Here is a 21,816-nt window from a genome sequence, read left to right as displayed (position 1 = left end):
TCGAACGGAGAACTCCGATGGATTGTACTCGGAAAGTAAGACAGTTTCGATAGAAATCAACCTCGTTCAAAATTTAACCCTGTCGTACCGTTTAAAATTCATTCTGTTGCACGAAGAAGTCTATTTCGATCTTTATTTGCTTCTTCTTTCATATTCTCGAGCCTCTTCTTGTTCAGTGTTACTCTATCGCCTCAATGACAATATTTCTAATTAATTACTTACAGTTTTAACGAATTTTTAGTTGAACATTTTATACTTTTATGGGTGCTTTTTATTATAGATGTTACATCGTGAATTTATCATTTTTCTAAGTTTTATGGCTGTAAAAAATGGGGGAATCGAAGAACAATTCAAGGAAGCTGAAGATTTTCAGTGATTTGCATCTAAAAAATTCTAATTTAACTACCACGCACTGTTCATTAAGGATTTAGAGAAATGATCGAATATATAGCAAAGTCTTTTGTTTACTTTTGAAGTATTTGAACTATTGTATCTTCTCTAATTACTGATGCTCGATTTTCATGAAAATTTTGTGGATAAAATTCGAAACAAGCGTGTTCCCTTCTTTTGTCGCATAAATCTAATTAAAACGCGTTGGCGGATATTGTATTTCAGCGAAGTTTACTTTCCCGTAAATATTGAGCCCCCGATGAATGTTTCGCGACGGAAACATTGTACCGATTTCGAAACGTTTACATTTCTCCCTCGCACCGGTGGCCCCGTTAGCTTAAATTTCAATATAATAGGCGATCGTGAGTTTATTTAATCGTAAACTATCACTTTTTATTTACAACATGGCCAAACAATGTCATACGCGTTGACAGTTCGACGTAAACGTGTCGCGGTTTTGTTGAATCGCGCACAAAGTCGGAGCTTCAACAGTCGACCATTTTCTCTTTTATTAAAAGCAGATTTATCGCGGAAAAACAGGTGTATTAGAATACTCTGCAAAGAAAATGTATTAGAGGCTTTAAATGCTATTTTTTTTACACAAAATTTGTCAAGATGATACGTATTAAAATTAATAAATAATTAATCTTGCATTTGCACGAATTTTAATGTAATTTGGACTTCATTTGTATCTTAGTGCTTTCTCTTCTATCTTTCTATCTATTCAAAAATTAAATCATGGAGTTTTCCTCCGAATGGAATAATTGTCGGTCGATATAGAATAATTTAATAAACTAGAAAAAATAGGTGGTCTATTTTTAAAGGAGGTTAATTAAACTAGGGCACGGAATGCATTTTATATTAGTTTCAGATTTTCACGATTTAAATAAAAACTTCAATGCTTTAATTGAATTTAGAATGCCACGCAGTTCAATAAATGTTTATGAAATTGAATATTTTCAATAAGAATTTAATTTTTTTATAATTATTATCGAGGTTTAAGGTTTATATTTAGTCCAACACTATATAATATTATAATTAACAAGGGAAGAAAATAATTCTCTAGCCCAGTGAATCAATACCTACATAAAAGCCAAAATTGGATATTTTCAATAAGAATTGAATTTTTGTTTGTTAATATATAATAGATCTATCGAGTTTTAAGGTTGATATTTAGTCCAACACTATATTACTATAATTAACAAAAAAAAAAAATAATTCTCTAGCCCAGTGAAGCAATACCAACATAAAAGCCATATATTTAATGTTCACGGTTCGAATTATGGCCAGAGTCTCCTTTCAGGACTTCATTAAGCAATAATTACTCTAAAACGAATATAATTTATGCAGTATCTAACGTATTATTGTTGGAGTACAATTGATCTAACGTTGAATCGAAAGGGTTAGCCAGTTTCATCTTGTAGCGTCAGTATTCCCATTTGCATACTATCTTGTCCCCCTTAATCGTCCGCAATTACCATTTTTTTGCCAATCGGGGAATTATTAAAGGTAAATTATGTCACGGAAACTTGTCGCGAACAGCGTGAAACTTGGGGGATCCCCTGTTCCATCGGATGGGCGTAATTGCCGGTACCTATCGGCCCTAAACGCGAAGTCGAAAGCCGTGGAAAAGTCCACCGGGTTCGGTAAGCCGACTTGGAATTAATCCTCCGGTTAGTATGCGGCTGGCGAACCGTCTGTTACAATATAGCCGGCAATAACCCGCGAAATATTGTGTAAAGGGCCCCCGGTATACCTTCGGGCGTTGCTATCGTCCTATCCACCAGACGTGGATCCGTTGTTGAACTTCCACGCACCTATCTCGCCCACAGCAAACACTCCCGTCCTCCTCGTTTAATCTGCCGATCTTAGATAGAGACCGAACCATCCCCGGATTTTCCACGACGACACTTATCTCGATTCGCCGGGGCATTCAGGGTTCTGTCAAACTTTGCTAGGATCGTTTCGAAGGGACTAGCGATCAAAACAACGAGAATGATAGATACCAAACTACTGAATCGAATGGTACTCGGTTAAGAGCGTAGATCTGATGAGAATTAGCATTGCATGCATCTATTTTATTGTATAGAACAACAGACAGTTTATTAACACTTTACCGACCGGTAGCGGTTGATTATCGGTCGGTAAAGAAGTTGATTAATACGCTACCGGTCGGTAAGCGTTGGCCGGTAAAACAGTCGATTAATATCGGTCGGTAATGTGTTAAGAAAGTATGTTTGACCAATTTTCGAGATATTACTGTAATCAGAGATAAATGCTGCAAATATTTGATAACCAACAAAGTAATTTGATGCAATTGAAAACAATTAATTTCATATGTACGTACCGTGTAAGAGTATCCGCCGATTTCAATGGCTGCCTGTGGAGATGTGTTTGGGGGTTAATTATTAATGAGAAACGAACGCAAATGTTTTCAAGGGCAGTTACTTTGCCCACATTTTATTACATATGTCGAGTGTATCCATAAGAATCTCTCTCATTTGTTTTCTCATGTAAATAACAACATTCAACTCAACGGCGCAAAGCATAATAATATTATAATAATATATCATGTAACATACAATATATATATATATGATATATCATTACTCAATAGTCCCTCTTAATCCGTATATTTATATATTTATATATTTATATTCTGTTGTTATGTATACATATATACCTTCGCGTTTAATTCATTTTATTCCGCAAGTCTCGACCGTATCGTTCGCCCTCGAAGTTCGATTTACCCATTATTCCCATTTTCGATCTTTTCGCGCCGGTAATTCGATTGAGCAGTTTACACCGGATCCTAAATAGTAAAATAACGTTCTCTAATATCGTTTTCTACGAAAGCAAATATTACATATAAAAATTTATCTTTCGATAGGTACCATTCTCTTTCGAGAATATTTGGAACCATCAGCTTTTTTCATAGTCGTTTTTGTCTACCGCGTCGCATGCAACAGTTCTACCAACACTATTCGGCAATAATATCGACGCGTACTTTGATTAGCGCTGTACTTAGCATACACGTCCACGCGAAAGGACCTAAACTCAATGTACAAACTTTCCTCTTCGATATTAGCCAAGGAAAACACCGAGTTTACGTTCAAGTTCGGTTTAAACTTCGGTATCAAGGTCCCCGTCGAGCTTCCAGCGGAAACGATGCGGCCGACCACTTAAAACCACTTAAAACCACTATGACGACCATTCGCTCGCGTCGATTTCGTTACACGTTAAGGTCAAAATATCCTCCCTATGGTATTTACTTTTCTGTTTCACCCTTCGTTACAGCCACCGTACGAAAACGGCGAAATCAACGGAACGACGCGATCCAAGCTTCCGGAACCGATTTACCATTTCATCGAACTAAACGTTGACGATCACGATCATTTCACGATATTTCTTTCTCATATTTACCTTCGAACGCAGCTTTTCGGGTCGAAGTAAATAAATAATTATCTATCGTGTATGTTCTTTTCGAAACTAAAATAAAGAAATACTTCTTTTACATATCCGTTCAGTTTAAAAAAAAAAACAAAGTGTGTCTTGGATCTTCGAGAAAACTGTATCGAGGACGAATTAATCGGTTCCCAGACGGTTGGATAATTTCGCTTGTTAAGAGCAACACGCGGCCGTAACATACCTAACCGGACGCTTACTCTAAATGAAATCGAAGCAGGGCAGAGCGTTCCACGTGACACCAACAAATCCTGGACAAGCTTTCTCTCTTTCCTCGTTCCGTTTTCATGTCGACAGCATTGGTACTCGATAAGAATGGGCCAGGAATTTGTCCTCGCCACGGGAACTCAGCCGCCTCGTCCTTGTCATCCTCTTTCTATACTTATTTAGTCTATTTACTCGTATTTACAGGATCCGCCAGTTGACGCGTCGAACGTTATTATACTCAGGCCGATATAGTGCGGATATGCGCCATCGTTCTCTATGGTTTGAAATTAGCTCGAAAGGAACACGGGGCGAAATACCGCCTCCTCTTTCTCGCCGAGAGAGCTGAACTGTGTTAATTATGGAGTGTTCTCTGAAACTGTGCAATTAGGGTGAAAATCAAAGCGGGGACAAAGATCGCGAGGTGTTCCAAGCTTTACCAGACCTTTTACGCAAATTCTTCCGGACAATATAGGCCAAACTAGCGACTTTTTCGTCCAAAAGAGTATGACAATTTTTCGTCTACCAAACTGTTAACAACTCAAGGTCAAAGCACCAGTTCTTCTTTATTCGATCATACTGAAATCATTCGACCAGGATCGATACATAAAAATCTATTTTCTAACTTTGTCTTTGATAAAAAAACTGTTGACTCATTTTCATTTCAGTGGTATAGGCTTGTAGAAAACACTATGAAAGTAGTCGACATTGTTTTGTGGATGAAATTCTTCAATTGCAATAATAAAAGATTAAATAATTAGCAGTAATTGGTTACGAGGAAAATAAGTTATTTTTGTTATTTTATTGGAAGTAACGCGATTAATAATAGTAATTTTTACGACTACTGGTGCGATTACCTTGAATTATTCGTTATATTAATACTTCATTTCGGAGTTTAATTGTAGGCGTATATGTTTCTCACATCACTCTAACATTTTTATGAATAAATTACGAAGTAATGATCGTACGAAGTAAACTAAAATTCTAACTGATATTCGATCATATTGCCATGTTGTATTGCACGGGAAACAATTATAAACATTCACTCACAATTACAGTGATTACTTTCATGTTATAGTATTTAAAATAACTTAAAAACTAAACACGTGTACGCCAGTATCCTTGAAGAGATTAAGTATATAATAAATGCATCCATTCTTAACACATTACCGACCGATAGCCCATTAATCGACTGTTTTACCGACCGATAGCGTATTAATCAACTGTTTTACCGACCAACGCTTACGGTCGGTAAAGTGTTAAGTTTTAGTTCAAGGAAATGGTACGAATATGTTATTTCGATAAAACATACTAAATACATTTTATTTATCAACGCATGCATTTAGAGAAACAATTTAATTTTCGATTAACTGAATTAAAATTGATGAAAGTTCTTTATTCGTGAATTTCTTTACCCTGGTTTAGGCTAATTATTCCACCTAAACAACGCGATCAAAATAATTATTAATCGTTTAAGAATTGTTTATTTTCCATATATTTTCAACAATGTAAATTAAAAAGCAGTGATATATTAATGATAAATTTATTATATCAGACTAATGAATGTCTGTAAACATAGCTTTTAATATAACTAAAAAAATAGAAAATTTAAATGTAAATTATTAAAAACTAAGAATGCTATTTTATTTTCTGGATATTTTCCATATGTTAACAACAATGTAAATTAAAAAGCAGTGATATATTAATGATAAATCCACCATTTAATATATCAGACTAATGAATGTCTGTAAACATAGCTTTTAATATGACTAAAACATGAAATATTTTTTTAAAAAAAATAGAAAATTTAAATATTAAAAACTAAGAATTCTATTTTATTTTCTGGATATTTTCTTTTGATCGTGTCGATTAGGTGAAAAGAGTAGCTTGTTTCTTTGGAAATTCTAAGATTCCTGTTTGACACTTTTCTTTCCTATCGATTTATTTCCTTTTTTGGCAGTATTTCTGATATTATTTTAAGTTCCTCGATCATTCGCATAGGCTGCAGCTTCGAAAACTATCCAACGTTACCATTTACGTTAATTTCCACTTTTTTCGTTTTATTTCCTTGTTTGTTGGCAGTATATCTGATATTTCGTAGATCCTCGATCATTCGCAGACGCTGTAGCTTATCCAACGTTTCCATCTACGTTAATTTCCACTTCGTATTGGAGATTTTCATAATCGGTCGTAATTTATCGATAACATTAAGCTGTTGGTAGTATCGTTTATAATAATGGCTTGTTGAAACGATACTAGAGCGCACTGCAGTATTAGCACAATTCAGTGTTAATTGCACGGCATACTATGCGATTCGTAATGGTTATTTCACGCGGTACTTCAGGCGAGATTTCGTATATTGCGATTGGCTTTACTTCTCAATTTTTTTTTTTCATTTTTATTGACGCAACGAGGTTTATGGGATCGAACGAAAAAGATTACAAATTGTCTATTTTGATTAATGGGAACAAATTCATGAAACTTGGAGAACCGAATTGTCATGCATGCATCACTGTTTAAATGGAATTTCTTCCTCCAAATAGAAACTAAATATTTTATATAAAAATAAGTTGTCCTATGTTCGTGATTTTATAACTCGAGAACCACTCAACCGATTTTCAAACGAGTACATGCGTTGGAAAGGTCTACTTTCACCGATGGTTTATAAAAAAAAAAACATCGAAAAATTTCTACGAATATGCGTTATACGCGCACTTTTATGATGCGCGATACCTCGCCCGTAGCAGTACTGCGATGTTACCGCCAGGTGGCGAAGCTTCACGAGCGCTTTCTCGCGAGAGAATTGCATTATCGCGGATATATGTACATGTCAGGAGGATCGTTTGGTCATAAATTGCTTTTGCACGAGGTCGGGCGAAGCCGAGACGGGGCATGCTAGTATTTTATATAAAAATCGTTAATTACAATGAAATTAAAATCGTTTCTTTTGTTCTGCATTTTTCCTAATTTTCTAAAATGGTATCTAGCTAGTAATTTTACTATTTCGAACAACTCTGTCAGACTTATGACTGCGTCAACTACTTTCCAGCAAATAATCTGAATAAGTAGTCTATAAAGTATGGAAAGTGGATCATTTGTGAATGAACTTTTGCTATCTGGAAAAGCTGTAACGTCATCAAAGATTCAATTCAATTTCGTATAAAAACTATTCTGTGAAAATAGAAACATTAATTAATTAAATAACAATTAAATCCATAAAATCGAAGTTGAGAGATGTTGACGCGATAAAAAGGTTTTGGACTGAATTCTTCGTGTTAAATTCAAAGAATTTTAACAGAAAAAGGATAGAAAAATTGGTACACAGAGGACTGTTATGAGAAAATTAGAGATAAAATATTTGCGAAAGACGGTTTGTAAATAATTTGTTTCGAAAGGAGAAATATGGGATGATGATGGTTTTGATCGTTTCGGGGGGCACGAAAGCTCGATTGTGCCGATGACGAAATTAAAGACCTCGTTGAGGTAAGTCCGCGTAATCCTCGAGTTACCCTTCTTTAATCCATCATGGGCGTTAACCCCTTCGCGGCGACTGCCGTGGACTCTCGAACCTGTTGCTTTAAACAAGATGTACGCTGAATAATGGATATTCCTAAGTAGTTCGAAGTCCGCTTAAACCGGCACGCTGGGAACCGTGTTTGCGCATTCACGGATAAATTCCATACCCCGGTTAACTAACACACGAATATACTAATCGTGTAACGCCCTAATGGAGAATTTCACCTGACAAATGTCGCTAGAGACGCGTCAACTCTATTCCTACGTTGTTATTTTAAAAACACGCCTGACTCTATTCGTCTGCCTCCCAGAAAATTATAGGACTCAAATATTTTATTATATTTCATTCATATGAATTTTTCTAAACACTAGTCAATAATTCGAACAAATTTATACAAGGATCCTTACACGTTTTTGCTATAGATGTTGTTATACAATAAATAGAGAAAAGTATGTCTTTTTTAGAGAGCAATTTTACTGAAAAATATTTCTCGATGTTTTTCAAATATTTTACAAATTTAAATAAACAATAAACGTATTTGAATACACATTGTATACCACTGTTTGTGCAAATTAATATTAAAAAATAATCTGGAAAATGGGAAATAATAGTTGTAAACCGGAGGATAAAAATTTTATGGAATATTAGACCCGAAATCGCGATTGAATATAAAAAGTATAACCGGGGCCATAAACGGATTACTGTTTTGTTTTTTTAATTATTTTAATACCCCGGGATAGCTCCCCTTAAAAAACCTTTTCAGTGCACGCTTTAGCATTCTCACGGATTAAAATGAACCAAAATTTACTCCATTCGAAGTAATACCCTTGATGGATTAAAATTGATTCGAAACCTACATCAGATATTTTCCGAATATAAAGCGATACAAGATCGTGAAACGCCTGGTGTATTTTTAAAACGTAAATAATCGAGATTGACGTTTATTATTACATGTAATAGCGGTATTTGTCGCGACCGAGGATCGAGTGGTATTTCGCGTCGTTGATAAACCAGTGAAATTGTTCGTGAAAGGATTTCGGTGTTTTTGGGACACGATAAATATGCTTTATTCGTCGACTGCTGCAAAACTAATGAAACTTCGACGATAATCAAGAATAAAATGTCTTCGTATCTAAATATTTTTGTGGATCTTTTAATACCTGCATTTTTAATTTGTTTGCGCAGAATTTTGCACCTGACAGCGGTCATCCATAATAACTTGCAAACAATTCTTGTAAAAAGATTTTTTTTTTTGTAATCAATTACAAAGGGTTAATCATTTTTCTCCTACTTTGTCAGAAAGTTTTTAAGGCCACTTTGAATTGTTTCAATCAAATGTTTAATTAATGCAAACCTAATAATTAATACGATATTCACGAAACTATTGTAAATTTTCATTAATTAGTTGTCAAAATGGTTCTCGATAATATAAATGCTACTATATTAGTTAATGGGGTAAAATCAGTCGTTTTGAAAGAAAATGTAGCATGCGTTACGACTATTTGTTCTTTTGCATTCCCGATGGTTGTCAATAATTCAAAAGAATTGCAGTATGTACAATTTGTCGTGAAAAAATACCTCGGTGCGTCACTCTGTTTTTGTTTTAATTGGTTTGTAATTGCGGATCCCTGGTTTAAATTAATCTAGAGTTACGTCATCGAACCTCTTCGAGCACGAAACGTTACAGTTGCTTTTCTTAACACTTTACCGACCGGTAGCCGGTAAAACAGTCGATTAATAGGCTATCGGTCGGTAAGCGTTGGCCGGTAAAACAGCCGATTAATAGGCTATCGGTCGGTAATGTGTTAATATCCATACAATAGCTAAAATAGATAGCTATTCAGATTTATATTTAATTGGCATGAAACTCCATGTGGGATTCGATTAGAATTGAAATATCTGTGTTATTTTCAATTGTGAATTGGAAAATTTAACATTTTCAGGGAAATGTTACAATTAACAAAGTTTATTGTGGCAAAAGAAAATAAAGATTAGAACCCAACAGGTTAAACTTTATTCACGACTAATGAACACAAATTTTAGATTCATTCGTTAATTAGCTTACGTATGTGTTTCATTCGTAAATTAGTAGAGCAAAATTGCAAAGAAAACAACCAATCAACTCTCTGAAATCTCGAGTCATAGATATTCTCAATGGTCTCAATACTCACAACTACAATAACCATAATTTTAGATGATCGGTCGATTTAAGAGAACTATCTATAAAAGTATAATGAAATAAATTCGTACAATAGTTACAATAATCGAACGTTAATTTTTTCTCGAACTTTGATACAGGCTGTTGTTAAAATTGGCAGGTAAATTTGATTAAAATCGGTGAGAATCACACTCTCGAAGGTCGAAAAATAATAAAAAATCGACAGAGTGTGTCTTTTTTCGCGCGGATAAGAAGGTGTGATCGAAACATGGAAATCAGTCTCTGTTGGGGAACTAAAAGCTGGGTGTTGGAGAAGTCTCTCGCAGTGGCGTGTGTGACACCTGTGAAAACCGGGCTTGTACCTTTCACGAGAGTGCCAATTACACGCGGGAAAAGCACGCGACTTTTTCCCCTTTTGTCTGGCCTCCGGGGGCCCGGGATACTCGTGTAAAATCAAGCCCCGACCCGTACCTACATACGGCTCTTTTCTCTTCCGGTGTTTCACGCACTTTTGTTGCGCTCTTTATCGCGTTATTTAGCCGTACTTTTACAAGAGAGAAGCCCCCGCTAAAAATAGGGACGTTCTATAAAGATTAATTTTGACATAATGCGGCTGTCTTCTCTCTTCCGCCTGTAATTAAAGTCGCAAAACGTTAGCCTGTGCAACGGAACCCCCCTCGGGTAATTAAAGAGGGAAGTCGTTCGAATTAAACGCTTCCGCCTCGCTGTTTTTTGTCCTTTCCTATCGGTAATTGATTATTCTGGAAATTACGCGCCTCCAAACCAATAATACTTTGAACCTTCCAAATTAATAATAAATTATTATTAAATATTTACACGCACTTTCCTCGATATTTCAGAGCAAATAATTTGCTATCTTAAACAAACTTGTTTAAATCAATTTTGTTTCGAGATACGGCTAAGTTAGACTGATAATAAACGTGGACAACGTCGAATCAGATAGAAAAGTAAAGTTTGCTGAGGTAGCATGTTATTTTCTGATCGAAAACAAGTGCCAAAGTGAAAGAGTACGAAATAGAAAGACAACAAAGAAACTCTGTCCGAGGTTTCATCGAGACACAATACGAGATCGAAGACGTTTGCAAATAATATTCCTTTAATATTCCGTTCTTGACGTTCCCTGCACTTTTCGCTTCTAATTCTTTTCCATTCCTTTCCCGGGGATTTCTCTATACCGAATCTGACGTTTTAATCTCAAGTATCCAGATGGGATCCGCGATTTCCTATAGAAGAAATAGAACGAGGGCCGAAAGACAGAGCTGGCGAGTGGAAAGAGCACTTTTCAAACAGAATAAAAAGGCTGGATACCTGGGAAAATGTCGTCTAAGGGCGAAATCGGTGGCGGAGACAATTTGTACTAGCTTCGCTGTTTTTTTTGTATTCTTCACTGTTCGCGAGAAAAGGTTAACTTTGTCCTCGTAGACGAATTATGAAGAGATTTGCTCGGTAATAAAGAATTCAAGCTTGTTGCGAGTTAATGATTCGCAGACAGTTTAATTCGACTTCGCGTTCAACGATTCATTGTCCGAGGCAGGTTCATCATTCAACGATCTTTATTTACCTTCTCCGCTTCGTGCCTCGCAAACTGAAGAGAGACGCTAATTAACGTATTTGACGTTGGCTATCTCGGAAAGAATATTTTAATATTACGGAACGTAGAAGAAATTCACGCGTGATTCGTAATTTCGTCGTTCTCTTTTGGCTCGAAGACTGATCTTACAGGAAAAGCACGGTGGAACGTTTCGTGCTCGAAGATGGCTCTGAAGCTTTTGCAGCAAAATTTCGAGATCGTTGGCGCGGTCTCTGCGGCGACATTACGGCGTTATACAATATGTTACACTGAAAGCGATAGTCGTTGCACTTTGTGATTTGACCCTTTCTCGTTTGTCTACGCCCCTCGCGCGTCTGCACGTTGCTCCGTAGAAATGAATTCTCTATCGCCCACGTTCGTCTTCATTGGACACTTGCGCTACACTGACTTGGCACGCGTAATTATTATTCTTATTTATTTATTTATTTTTTTCCCACCTCTTCCGTTTTAATACGACACTAACTACTCAGTCAATTCTCGCCCGTATCCACTCTGTACGTGTCTCCGTGTGTGTGTACTGTACGTGTATCGTGTAGAATCTCCCGTGTACGTGTCGATTTTCTAACTTCATTTAGATTTCTGTTAGGTTTAGTCCCTAATCACAGATCGTCGACGTCGTGGCTCTGCTTATCGAACGATCGACACCGCGATCAGGGCAGCCATTAACAGCAGTCCTGTCGTCGTCATGGCAACTCCCGAACCTGAAAACGAAATAGAAATCTCCGGTTATTAATTTTCTTACGACTCTTTCGATTTTACTGATTAAATAATCCAACGTGGCTTTTAATTTAAAACTAGAATGTTAAACCTAGTTATTTAGAAGTTTTTTTTGTGGATATTTTTAAGATAAAAATGTCTGAGTGTCGTTAAATGTTTTTGTAAAAGTATATCTTTATTTTTTATTCGTATAAAATAGTAGCTTTAAAGATTGTATACCAATATATTACAGTTTGTGTGAAAATATTGTCGTCAATATTCGGTAAAGAAGAATAAAATCATCGGATATCGAGTTGGTAAGTTCACTTAGCGCGACAGTTCGAAACCTTCGGTTCTCTTCGCGGCAAAGTGTTCGAACAGTTCGGTTTAAAATCCAAACAGTTCTATTCGAAAGTTTCGGCTAGTTTACGTAGAGTTTCGACACGAGAGTTCCAGTGATAGTTCAAAGTACGAAAGTTCGGCTGCGTTCAAAGTCTGGAAGTGGAATTAGTTCTAATGGTTCTAACAAGGAACCATCTCGAAGCGTCGTGTGTCCATTTTCATAAAACTTTCCGTAGTCGAGGGAAGGGACATAATTAAGGAACACGTGTTTTTTCCCCCCTATCCACGATGATTTAAATTTAAACGATGGAAGTACTTTACAAAGGTTTTGTCCTCCAGAAATTGATGGAAATAAATATTTCGTAAATTTGGACGAATGAAATTGAAATATGTATGATTTTTATGGGGGTTTTTCTCATTTTTCGGAGCGAAGGAATCAGTTTTTGAATATTTTTGAAATTTCTACATATTCTACACTAAAATACGCGTCGTTTGCCGCTTGAAACATTAAAATCGGCCAATCCGTTCACGAGTTATGATTTTTTAAAGATTCGAATGAAATTTCAGTGAAACATATCAATGGTCAGGCATTAGATTTTCAGTAAAGAATTTTTTTCTCGAAACTGAGTAGGATTTTGGGGGTATGTCTAATAAACAAAAATGATTGCGATTAACCTCTGCACCTGAAAATATTTTTTTCAGAAGGATTTGAAATTTTTTTTTCGCCGAAAAATTTAGGCAGCTACACCCTGTCGATTTTTCTTAATAACTCGTTTTTCATTTTTAATCAATTTGTTTGACGCTGTATGGAAATTTTGTCTAATACGTTTTTGTAGGTACACATGAACTCTACTTCCGAAAAAAGTTTCATTGAAATATGTTCACTATTGTAGGAGTTATGGCCATTTGAAAATTCCGACCACTGTTATGGGGTTTTTGCAACTTTATGGTGTTAAGGAACAACTTTTCCAATATTCTTAGAATTTCTACATATTCTCCACTAAAATACGCGTCGTTTGCCGCTTGAAACATTAAAATCGGCCAATCCGTTCAAGAGTTATGATTTTTTAAAGATTCGCATGAAATTTCAGTGAAACATATCGATGGTATGGTCAGACATAATTTTCGGTGAAGAATTTTTTTCTCGAAACTGAGTAGGATTTCGGGTATATGTCTATTGACCAAAAATGATTGTAATTAACCTCCGCAGCCGATCATAATTTTTCCAGAACAATTTGAAATTTTTTAATTTTGTCCAAAAATTTTTCACCTTCTCGAATTTTTTTCTCGAAATGCGTAGGGTTTCGAGGGTATATCTGTTAACCATAAATGATTGTAATTGACATATATGATAAACACAACATTTATTTCGCGTCTAAATATGTATTAAAGTTACACATAACAATATGTCGTTAATAATAAAAATCGAAATAAAGAAGAAAATTTTGTTGAATATCTACACACGTGTACATAAATCAAGGTCAGTCGAAGCGCATTTCTTTACAAAAATAACGATTTATTTAACATCCAAAGGCGTGGAATCCCCCGTAAGTCGAAACCGCGTAACACGAGGAACCCCATAGCTGTCGTTTCAATTTCCACGACGTCGCGAACGGAAAGAAAAATGTTTTCGTCCCGTCGGAGGCTCCAGAAACACGAGACCCCGTGTACCTGGGCGGTCTCGGTGCATGAAAACGGACTGAAAGCTCGGGGAAACCGGGAAATCGCGATTCGTAGCCGTAAAAATCGCGTCGGTGGCCCCGAAAGGCTTGCGATGCGCAATCAAGAAGTTCCCGCAGAAATTCCCGCAGACAGGCCTGCGAGAAGGATCCTTCCGGCGAGACGGGAACTCAGCGGAAGGATAAACGTGGAAGAAAACGAGGGGGGGGGGGTTGCATGCAGACGATGAGGAAACAAGAGAATGGAAAAGTCAGTTATTCTTCCGGCTGGCCCGCCCTATACTTTCAGCCATTACTCGCTCCGAAAGAGATGTATTCCGGGTTCTTCTTGGTCTCGCTCATCTCTAATTACAAATCAGAAACAACCCCGTTGGCCCGTCGCCCCAATCATCCCCCGAGCCTTTCCTCGTCCCCGTTTTACATTCGTTCCTCAACCATGACCACCTCTCGCAACGGCCACGCTGACGTTACTTCCCTTTCTTCTCGAATACCCGCGGGGATGGTTCCCTCATTCCGGCGATTTTGCGCGCCGCTTTTCGCCATTCGTTCCGTTTTTATTCCTCGACCTTTTTTCCGCCCGGTTCTGCGGCCAACCGACGCGGCCACTTTTTCCAGCCGGCATCGCGGGGGCCAAAAACCATTTTTTGGGGGGGTAATTTGCGCGGTCCGTTTCGATGTACACCAAGTGTCCATGAAACCGCGTATCTTTGTCAGAGTTTACGACCTCGCAATGGGACGAATTCAACGAGATACAGTGATCCCTCGTTAATGGTCGCGACGAGAACGTTTTATCGAGGGAGGTGTATCATTTCAGGAATTGTCGACTCTTATCTACTAAATAGTGGGGGCCCAAGGTATCTATCGTCTCCAGAATCTTCATGATGCACTGTTGAGGTTTCTACTGCACAATGTGTTTTGTAATTATATATGTTTAACAAGTAATGAGGAAACAATGAACTGTACGAAGACTGATCTATAATCAATAAGTGATCCAGCAGGTGGCGTTGGATTACACAAGTGAGATTTACGAAAGTATAGGTCTTCTTACTCCTGACGTCTTCTTTTTCCTAGATAGAGCGCGTGTGAAGGTTAAAAAGGAAATCCCGGAACGTGGACTCTCGTGAGAAGGAATACGTTTCCTAGCTTCCCGATTTAATTTAATCGAACGCGTAACGAAGCATAATGGAACCGTGGTGAAATTCGTGCAGGAGCCGTCCCTCAGAAACTCCGGAGCTTTCTCCGGCGATTTCTGCGCGAGACAGTTCCGGAAGGTCTCGATAACGGGTGTTCTCGCAATTCGAAAACGAATTTACCCGAGGACGGTCCGGGAAACGGTTCGACCTTCGATACAACGAGGTTCCCCGGCTACCAAAGAACTGGGAGAAGTACTTATCAAGTTGTGGAAGGCTCGCCGACGCACCTTTCCTTCTCTACCCCACGCCCGGGCAGAATTACCTAGTTCCACGGGACTATCGGGGGATCGGGGGGATCGAGCCCGCGGAGAAAACGGATTTTCACACTTTCCCATTATGCAAATTCCTTTTAAAAAGAAACCACGGCTGGGAGAGAGCCCCGGCTGTATCGAGGACCGAAAGAGAACAGAGTGGGTGGAGAAAGATGGCCGATGGAAAGAAATATTCCGATAATGCCGGAGGCCTGGAGGAATTCTGCCGGGGCGTTGAGCCTGACCCGCGTCCGGCGTTCGGCGTTCGCTGTCATTTAAATGCCACTGCCCAGCCACGAAATACCGGATAAACCGCAACTTCGCCTCCCCCCGGCAGAAGGTTTTGTTTCCTCCGGTGCTCATTTGCCAGCTTGCCCCCGATTCGAGACAGATTTCAATGGCGCCGACGCTTTCGCTGATATCAGTACTTCGATTTTTACGCCGGACCGTAGTCGGCTCCGATATCGGTGTCCCTGGCTATTATTAATTTTTCCGTCTGAGGGACGACGGTCCGATTAATGAGCAGTCGACGGGGGGAATTCCCGACGAACGCCATCCGTACCACTGTTTCGCTTTTCTTCCTTCCGCTGGCCCCCCGTCGTTTCTGTTATCTGTTCGCGGCTACCTATCTTCGTACTCTCTTTGCCTAACTATTCCTGAACGACGTGATCGAATCGACAGTACACACTGATTCCGAGAAACCGTTCGATACAGTTAATCACGATATACAGATACGATTGAGACAACAAATATTTAATTTTTTTGGCGAGAAACAAAATTTTAGAATCGTTCTGGAAAAAATATTTTTCACTGCCGGGGGTCAATTGCAATCATTTTTGGTCATTACATATATCCTCGAAATCCTAACCGTTATCGAGAAAAAAATTCGAGTAGGCACTGAAATTTTTAGACGAAATTGAAAAATTTCAAATCGAACTAAAAAAATTATATTTAGTTGCAGGAGTCAATTACAAGCATTTTTTGTCAATAGACATACCCCCGAAATCCTACTCAGTTTCGAGAAAAAAATTCCTTACTGAAAATCTAATGCCTGACCATTGATATGTTTCACTGAAATTTCATGCGAATCTTTAAAAAATCATAACTCCTGAACGGATAGGACGATTTTAATGTTTGAAACGGCAAACAACGCGTATTTTAGTGGAGAATGTGTAGAAATTCCAAAAATATTAAAAAACTTATTCCTTCACTCCGCAAAATAAGGAAAACTCCATAAAAGATGGTCCAATTTTTAAACACCTATAACTTCTACAATAGTGAATATATTTCATTGAAATTTTGGGAGGAACTAGAGTTCATTGATACCTACAAAAAAGTATTAAACAACTTTTCTGTACAGTGTCAAACAAATTTATTATAAATGAAAAACGAATATTTATGAAAAATCGACAGGGTGTAGGCCCCTAAATTTTCCGACGAAAAAAAAGAATTACAAATCGTTCTGGAAAAATTATTTTCGGTTGCGGGGATTAATTACAATCATTTTCGGTGAATATACATACCCTCGAAATCCTACCCACTTTTCAGAAAACAATTCGAGATGGTGTGAAATTTTTCGACAAAATTAAAAATTTTCAAATTATACTAAAAAAATTATATTCAGTTGCAGGAGTCAATTACAAGCATTTTTGGTGAATAGGCATACCCCCGAAATCCTACTCAGTTTCGAGAAAAAAATTCCTTACTGAAAATCTAATGCCTGACCATTGATATGTTTCACTGAAATTTCATGCGAATCTTTAAAAAATCATAACTCCTGAACGGATTGGCCGATTTTAATGTTTAAAACTGCAAACAACGCGTATTTTAGTGAAGAATATGTAGAAATTCCAAAAATATTCAAAAACTTATTCCTTCACTCCGCAAAATAAGGAAAACTCCATAAAAGATGATACAATTTTCAAACACCTATAACTTCTACAATAGTGAATATAATTCATTGAAATTTTGGGAGGAACTAGAGTTCGTGGATACCTACAAAAACGTATTAGACAATTTTCCTGTAGGATGTCAAACAAATTTTTAAAATAATTGACAATGGGTAGGTGCCTGGCAAAATTGAAAAAATTTCAAATCGTACTAAAAAAATTATATTTAGTTAGAGGAGTCAATTACAATCACTTTTGGTCAATAGACATATTCCCGAAATCCTACTCAGTTTCGAGAAAAAAATTCCTTACTGAAAATCTAATGCCTGACCATTGATATGTTTCACTGAAATTTCATGCGAATCTTTAAAAAATCATAACTCCTGAACGGATTGGCCGATTTTAATGTTTCAAGCGGCAAACGACGCGTATTTTAGTCAAGAATATGTAGAAATTCCAAAAATATTCGAAAAGTTGTTCCTTAACACTTTAAAATAAGAAAAAATGCCATAAACTTGATTCAATTTTCAAACGATCATAACTTCGTCAATAGTGATTGGATTTCAATGAAATTTAGTAAGGGAGTAGAGCTCATGGGCACTTAAAAAAAAGTATTAAACAACATTTCCGTACAGCGTCAAACAAATTTATTAAAAATTAAAAAATGAAAACTTTAAGGATGATAATATACTTCTCTTAAATTTTCCATTCAATCGCGAGCTATTTATTAAATTATTTATCAATGAATTTTTAGATTTGATTATTAAATAAAGTAAATAAAATATCTTACTTGGCACATCCTGTATAACGTATTTTGGAGATTTACGATAAGTTTTGATTAGGTTTGCTATAGGTTTAGGTTGTGTTTGGATTAGATTCGTGTCAGTGTACTTAATCGGGTCGCCGTAAAGTGGCTGGTAACCAATTAAATGGATTTCGGTTTGATTTAGATTGGTTCGTGAAATAACTAATTAATATATCTATGCTGCGTATGGAAACTCAAACCAAACTTAACTCAAATCTAACCCAAATGAAATCTAAACCATTTTGATCATTCGACATAGAAAAATTGTTTTCTGTTATTTAAAAATGTCTTCTTACAACCACAAATAGTTTAATTAATAATATTAATCATTTTTAAAGCTGTTACACGAGAATCCTTCCTCCTTCTCCTATGTAAAATAATCATAGTGCTATTTGTAGCACTAATTACCGAAATATACTGTTCAATCGATGCGTCTGGATTCTAGCAACGCGTCGTTTTTAAACTAGGAAATAATAAATGATAATAGAACGAGGACGCCCGTGACGTCAGTAATTGCTATCGACTCTTCGAAAGAATAAGTTGAGAAAATAAGGGAAGAGGGGACGTCAGGCTTGTCTCATTTAAATTAGTCCACGGTTTCACACAGCAATAGAGCTTACCACTGTCTGGGGGCCAATCGTAATTCCTTTTCCTATCCGGGTCGCTCGATTTTTGCTCCGACTTCCCGATCTCGCTCAGGTTCGACTGGAATTTATTACCTGCAACCAAAATAGACGTTCTAAATGAAATTTGACACACGATCAAGTCGCGAAATTAGCGATGGCTGCCCATTAAGCCGGACAGTGTCTGGGGGCTTAACCCCTCAAGCCGGTAATTTAGCACGAATTGTCACAATCTGCCACCCGTGTTAATTAATTTCGGTAAATTAAAGAAAACTCGTCCCTTCAATCTTCAAATTTATTCGGAAATACGAAATCGCGAATAGAAAAGTATTCGATTATTTTTAGCATTATATTTGGTACACATCCGTTTTTTATTTTTATCATTTTGCTTCTGCATTTTATATTTTTCCGCTTTCATTATTTAGAGCAATTTCCGTGAATTTTAACTTTAATGGACATGTTTGTTTAATTTTTATGCACTCGATCCAACTCTCAGACAATCTCTGTGCTATTTTAGTCCTTTATTAGCTGCGCTAATGATTATTCTAGTATTCGTTTAATAAATCGCATTCTAGAAATTTAGAACTATTTTTGCGAGTATAGACAGTATTGAGATAGTCCAAATATTTCGAGAACTTCAATGGAAATAATGCATTTCATGTTATTATATAGGGTGGTTCTAGAAACTAGGACAAACTTTGGTTCCTTTCTAAACGAAAATACAAACAATTTATACGGGGAAAAACGTCAAATTCCATAATAGTAACTATCTTTCGATGACAGAGTTCTTTTTTAAAGTGAAATAATACAAATAAAAGCGTGAAGAAGCAATCAAAAATGGATATAAAGTTCGAAATCAGAAGTTCGTCAAGCAATTGTAAAAAATCTCAAGAACATATCTTTTTCTATTTTAAAGTGTTCATATTTTAGTATTTAGCTTATCTTAATTTTATTTGTAACTTTCACATTTATTTTGGAACCCTTTTGGATACTAATTGAGTATTTTTTCAAGTGATTGGACTAAAAACGAAAGTAGATGTAGCAAAGGGTTCGAAAGCCAAACATGGACTATAATACGGTTCCAGGATCCAAGATTAACCCGTAATCGATGACGGAGCATTTAACGTCGTGAACCGTCGTCGAATAAAACCTTCTCGCGGTGGTAATCTAAATTCAGCTGACTTCCCGGCAAGAATGAATGCACACCGAAACCCCAAAGGGGGGGGCACAAAGGACGGGGAAACAATAGCGCCGTGGCAGAAGAAGAGGAGAGTAACAGAGCGAGTTAAAGAATGGAAGGAAGTGGCCCCGGAGGTGTAAAGGAAGCAGGGACAAAGGGGACGTACGACGAGTGGCCCCTTCACTGAAGATGTTTACGGGCCTGTTACGCGTAAAGTGGGTGGCAAACGCGGGTAACTAGTATGCAAACTACGAGTAAACACAATTCCCCTTATCCACTGCATAACAGACCCTTCCATGCTGCCGCGTTTGTCGCGGTCCAGTCTGCCGGATCAAATCAAGTAATGAAACTAGCTCACGCTGACTGCTCCCGTCGACTAGACACCCCGTCGGGGTGGGGGGGAAGCTTTTTCGTTGGTTTAATCCCAGCCAGGTGGAGCTACGGTCCGACTAGAAATTTTGTAGTTACAACGGCGGGATCCATTTGCATACATCAACCCCACCGGGGCAAATTTCAAGCAGGAAGAGTCTCGCGTCAACAGAATCCATTCACGGATCTCTGGTTTTCTCGTTACCTGTCTCGATTTCGACTGCACCATGGGAAAAACCCATCGATCCTGTTCGTTTCTTCGCTGACTCGATAGAGAATCTTTAAAGGGGGTTTTCAACCCTTCAAATACCTAACATTTTCACTTTGAATTGAGATATATTTATCCATCTTTCAGGGTAAAGCATTCAGCGTTAAAATAGCAGTACTTACGTTGCAATAATTGATGCAAAATAAGTAGCTTAGAGCAAGCAGAAACATGCTTCTAACTCTAGGTAGCTCTACCATGAATCTCGGAATTTCTAACCAAGATGAAAGAACTTATTTATACACTAGAGAAAGAATTCTCAAATGTTTCAAACCCAAGCAATACCTTCTCAAACGTCAATGAACAGTCAGAGATCATTGAGAAGATCAATCGAACAATTTCTCATAGGAAATGGGTTCTTCTAGTCTCCAATTCTTGCTCTAACGAATTCATGCAGCCTATCTGCTGGGAAACACATCAACTTGGGTCATTCCTTCTATGAAAAGAACGCTAGAGTCTGACAAGCATCATCATTCCCTCTGTATTGACCATAATTCCATGAAAGGCGGAACCAAGTGGCGAAACTGGTGTTCTCCACTCTCAGAAATCGTCCTTTCTAGTCTCCAATTCTTGCGCTAACGAATTCACACAGCCTATCTGCTAGAAACACATCAACTTGGGTTCTGCACTCTCAGAAATCGTCGTCCTCGAAACAATATCGATAAACCCTGCCAGGTAGCCGGGGACTTAATTCTGGCAGACCCGTCGCAAGCTGCTCGAACACACCGCTTTGTCTTCCATACCCTCCTGATTAGATTTTGTAAGTTCCTGGCCCCCCGAAGGCGGTCGGGTCGGTGGAAGAGCAGGAAAGGCGGATAGCGTCGGGGAACACGGTCTTGGCACAATACCCCATTTCGGCGAGGTAATGGGCGATCATCCTGGTACACACGCCTGCGCCGTGAGCCACTTGTTCGGCACTGTGTATAATAGCGACCCGATACAGACGGTAGCCGACCTAACCGGCCGTATACACGTCCACGGGACAACAAGGTGAGATGCCCCGGTGTACAGAGGAATGGATAGGCCAGACAGACGTATGCAAATCCCGGCCAAACATTACCAGCGACAGTATACCGTGCGGCCTACCCTACACGCGCGACCCTTACCAAATTACGCTCACTATTTTTCGATCTTGGCCTTTGTTTAAGTCGATAAACAGTGCTTTCGAACTGATGAAT

At 37.8% G+C, this 21,816-nt stretch overlaps 1 protein-coding gene across 1 annotated transcript in view; it reads right to left on the bottom strand.

The window, feature by feature from the left end:
* Positions 1-11,466: 11,466 nt before the first annotated feature.
* The window catches only part of LOC122402811 (lachesin), a 217,047-nt gene continuing 206,697 nt past the window's right edge, over positions 11,467-21,816 (bottom strand). The window contains exons 10-11 of the mRNA XM_043405925.1: positions 18,822-18,920; positions 11,467-12,047 (exon numbers count right to left, since the gene is read on the bottom strand). Coding sequence (XP_043261860.1) covers positions 11,974-12,047; positions 18,822-18,920 — 173 coding nt within the window. The 3' untranslated portion in view covers positions 11,467-11,973. The remainder of the gene's footprint in view (positions 12,048-18,821; positions 18,921-21,816) is intronic.

The sequence above is a fragment of the Colletes gigas genome, unplaced genomic scaffold (genome assembly GCF_013123115.1).
Source record: "Colletes gigas isolate AHSC1104 unplaced genomic scaffold, ASM1312311v1 Colletes_gigas_Sc00040, whole genome shotgun sequence".
Lineage (NCBI taxonomy): Eukaryota > Metazoa > Arthropoda > Insecta > Hymenoptera > Colletidae > Colletes > Colletes gigas.
This window is presented reverse-complemented; position numbering and strand designations above follow the sequence as displayed.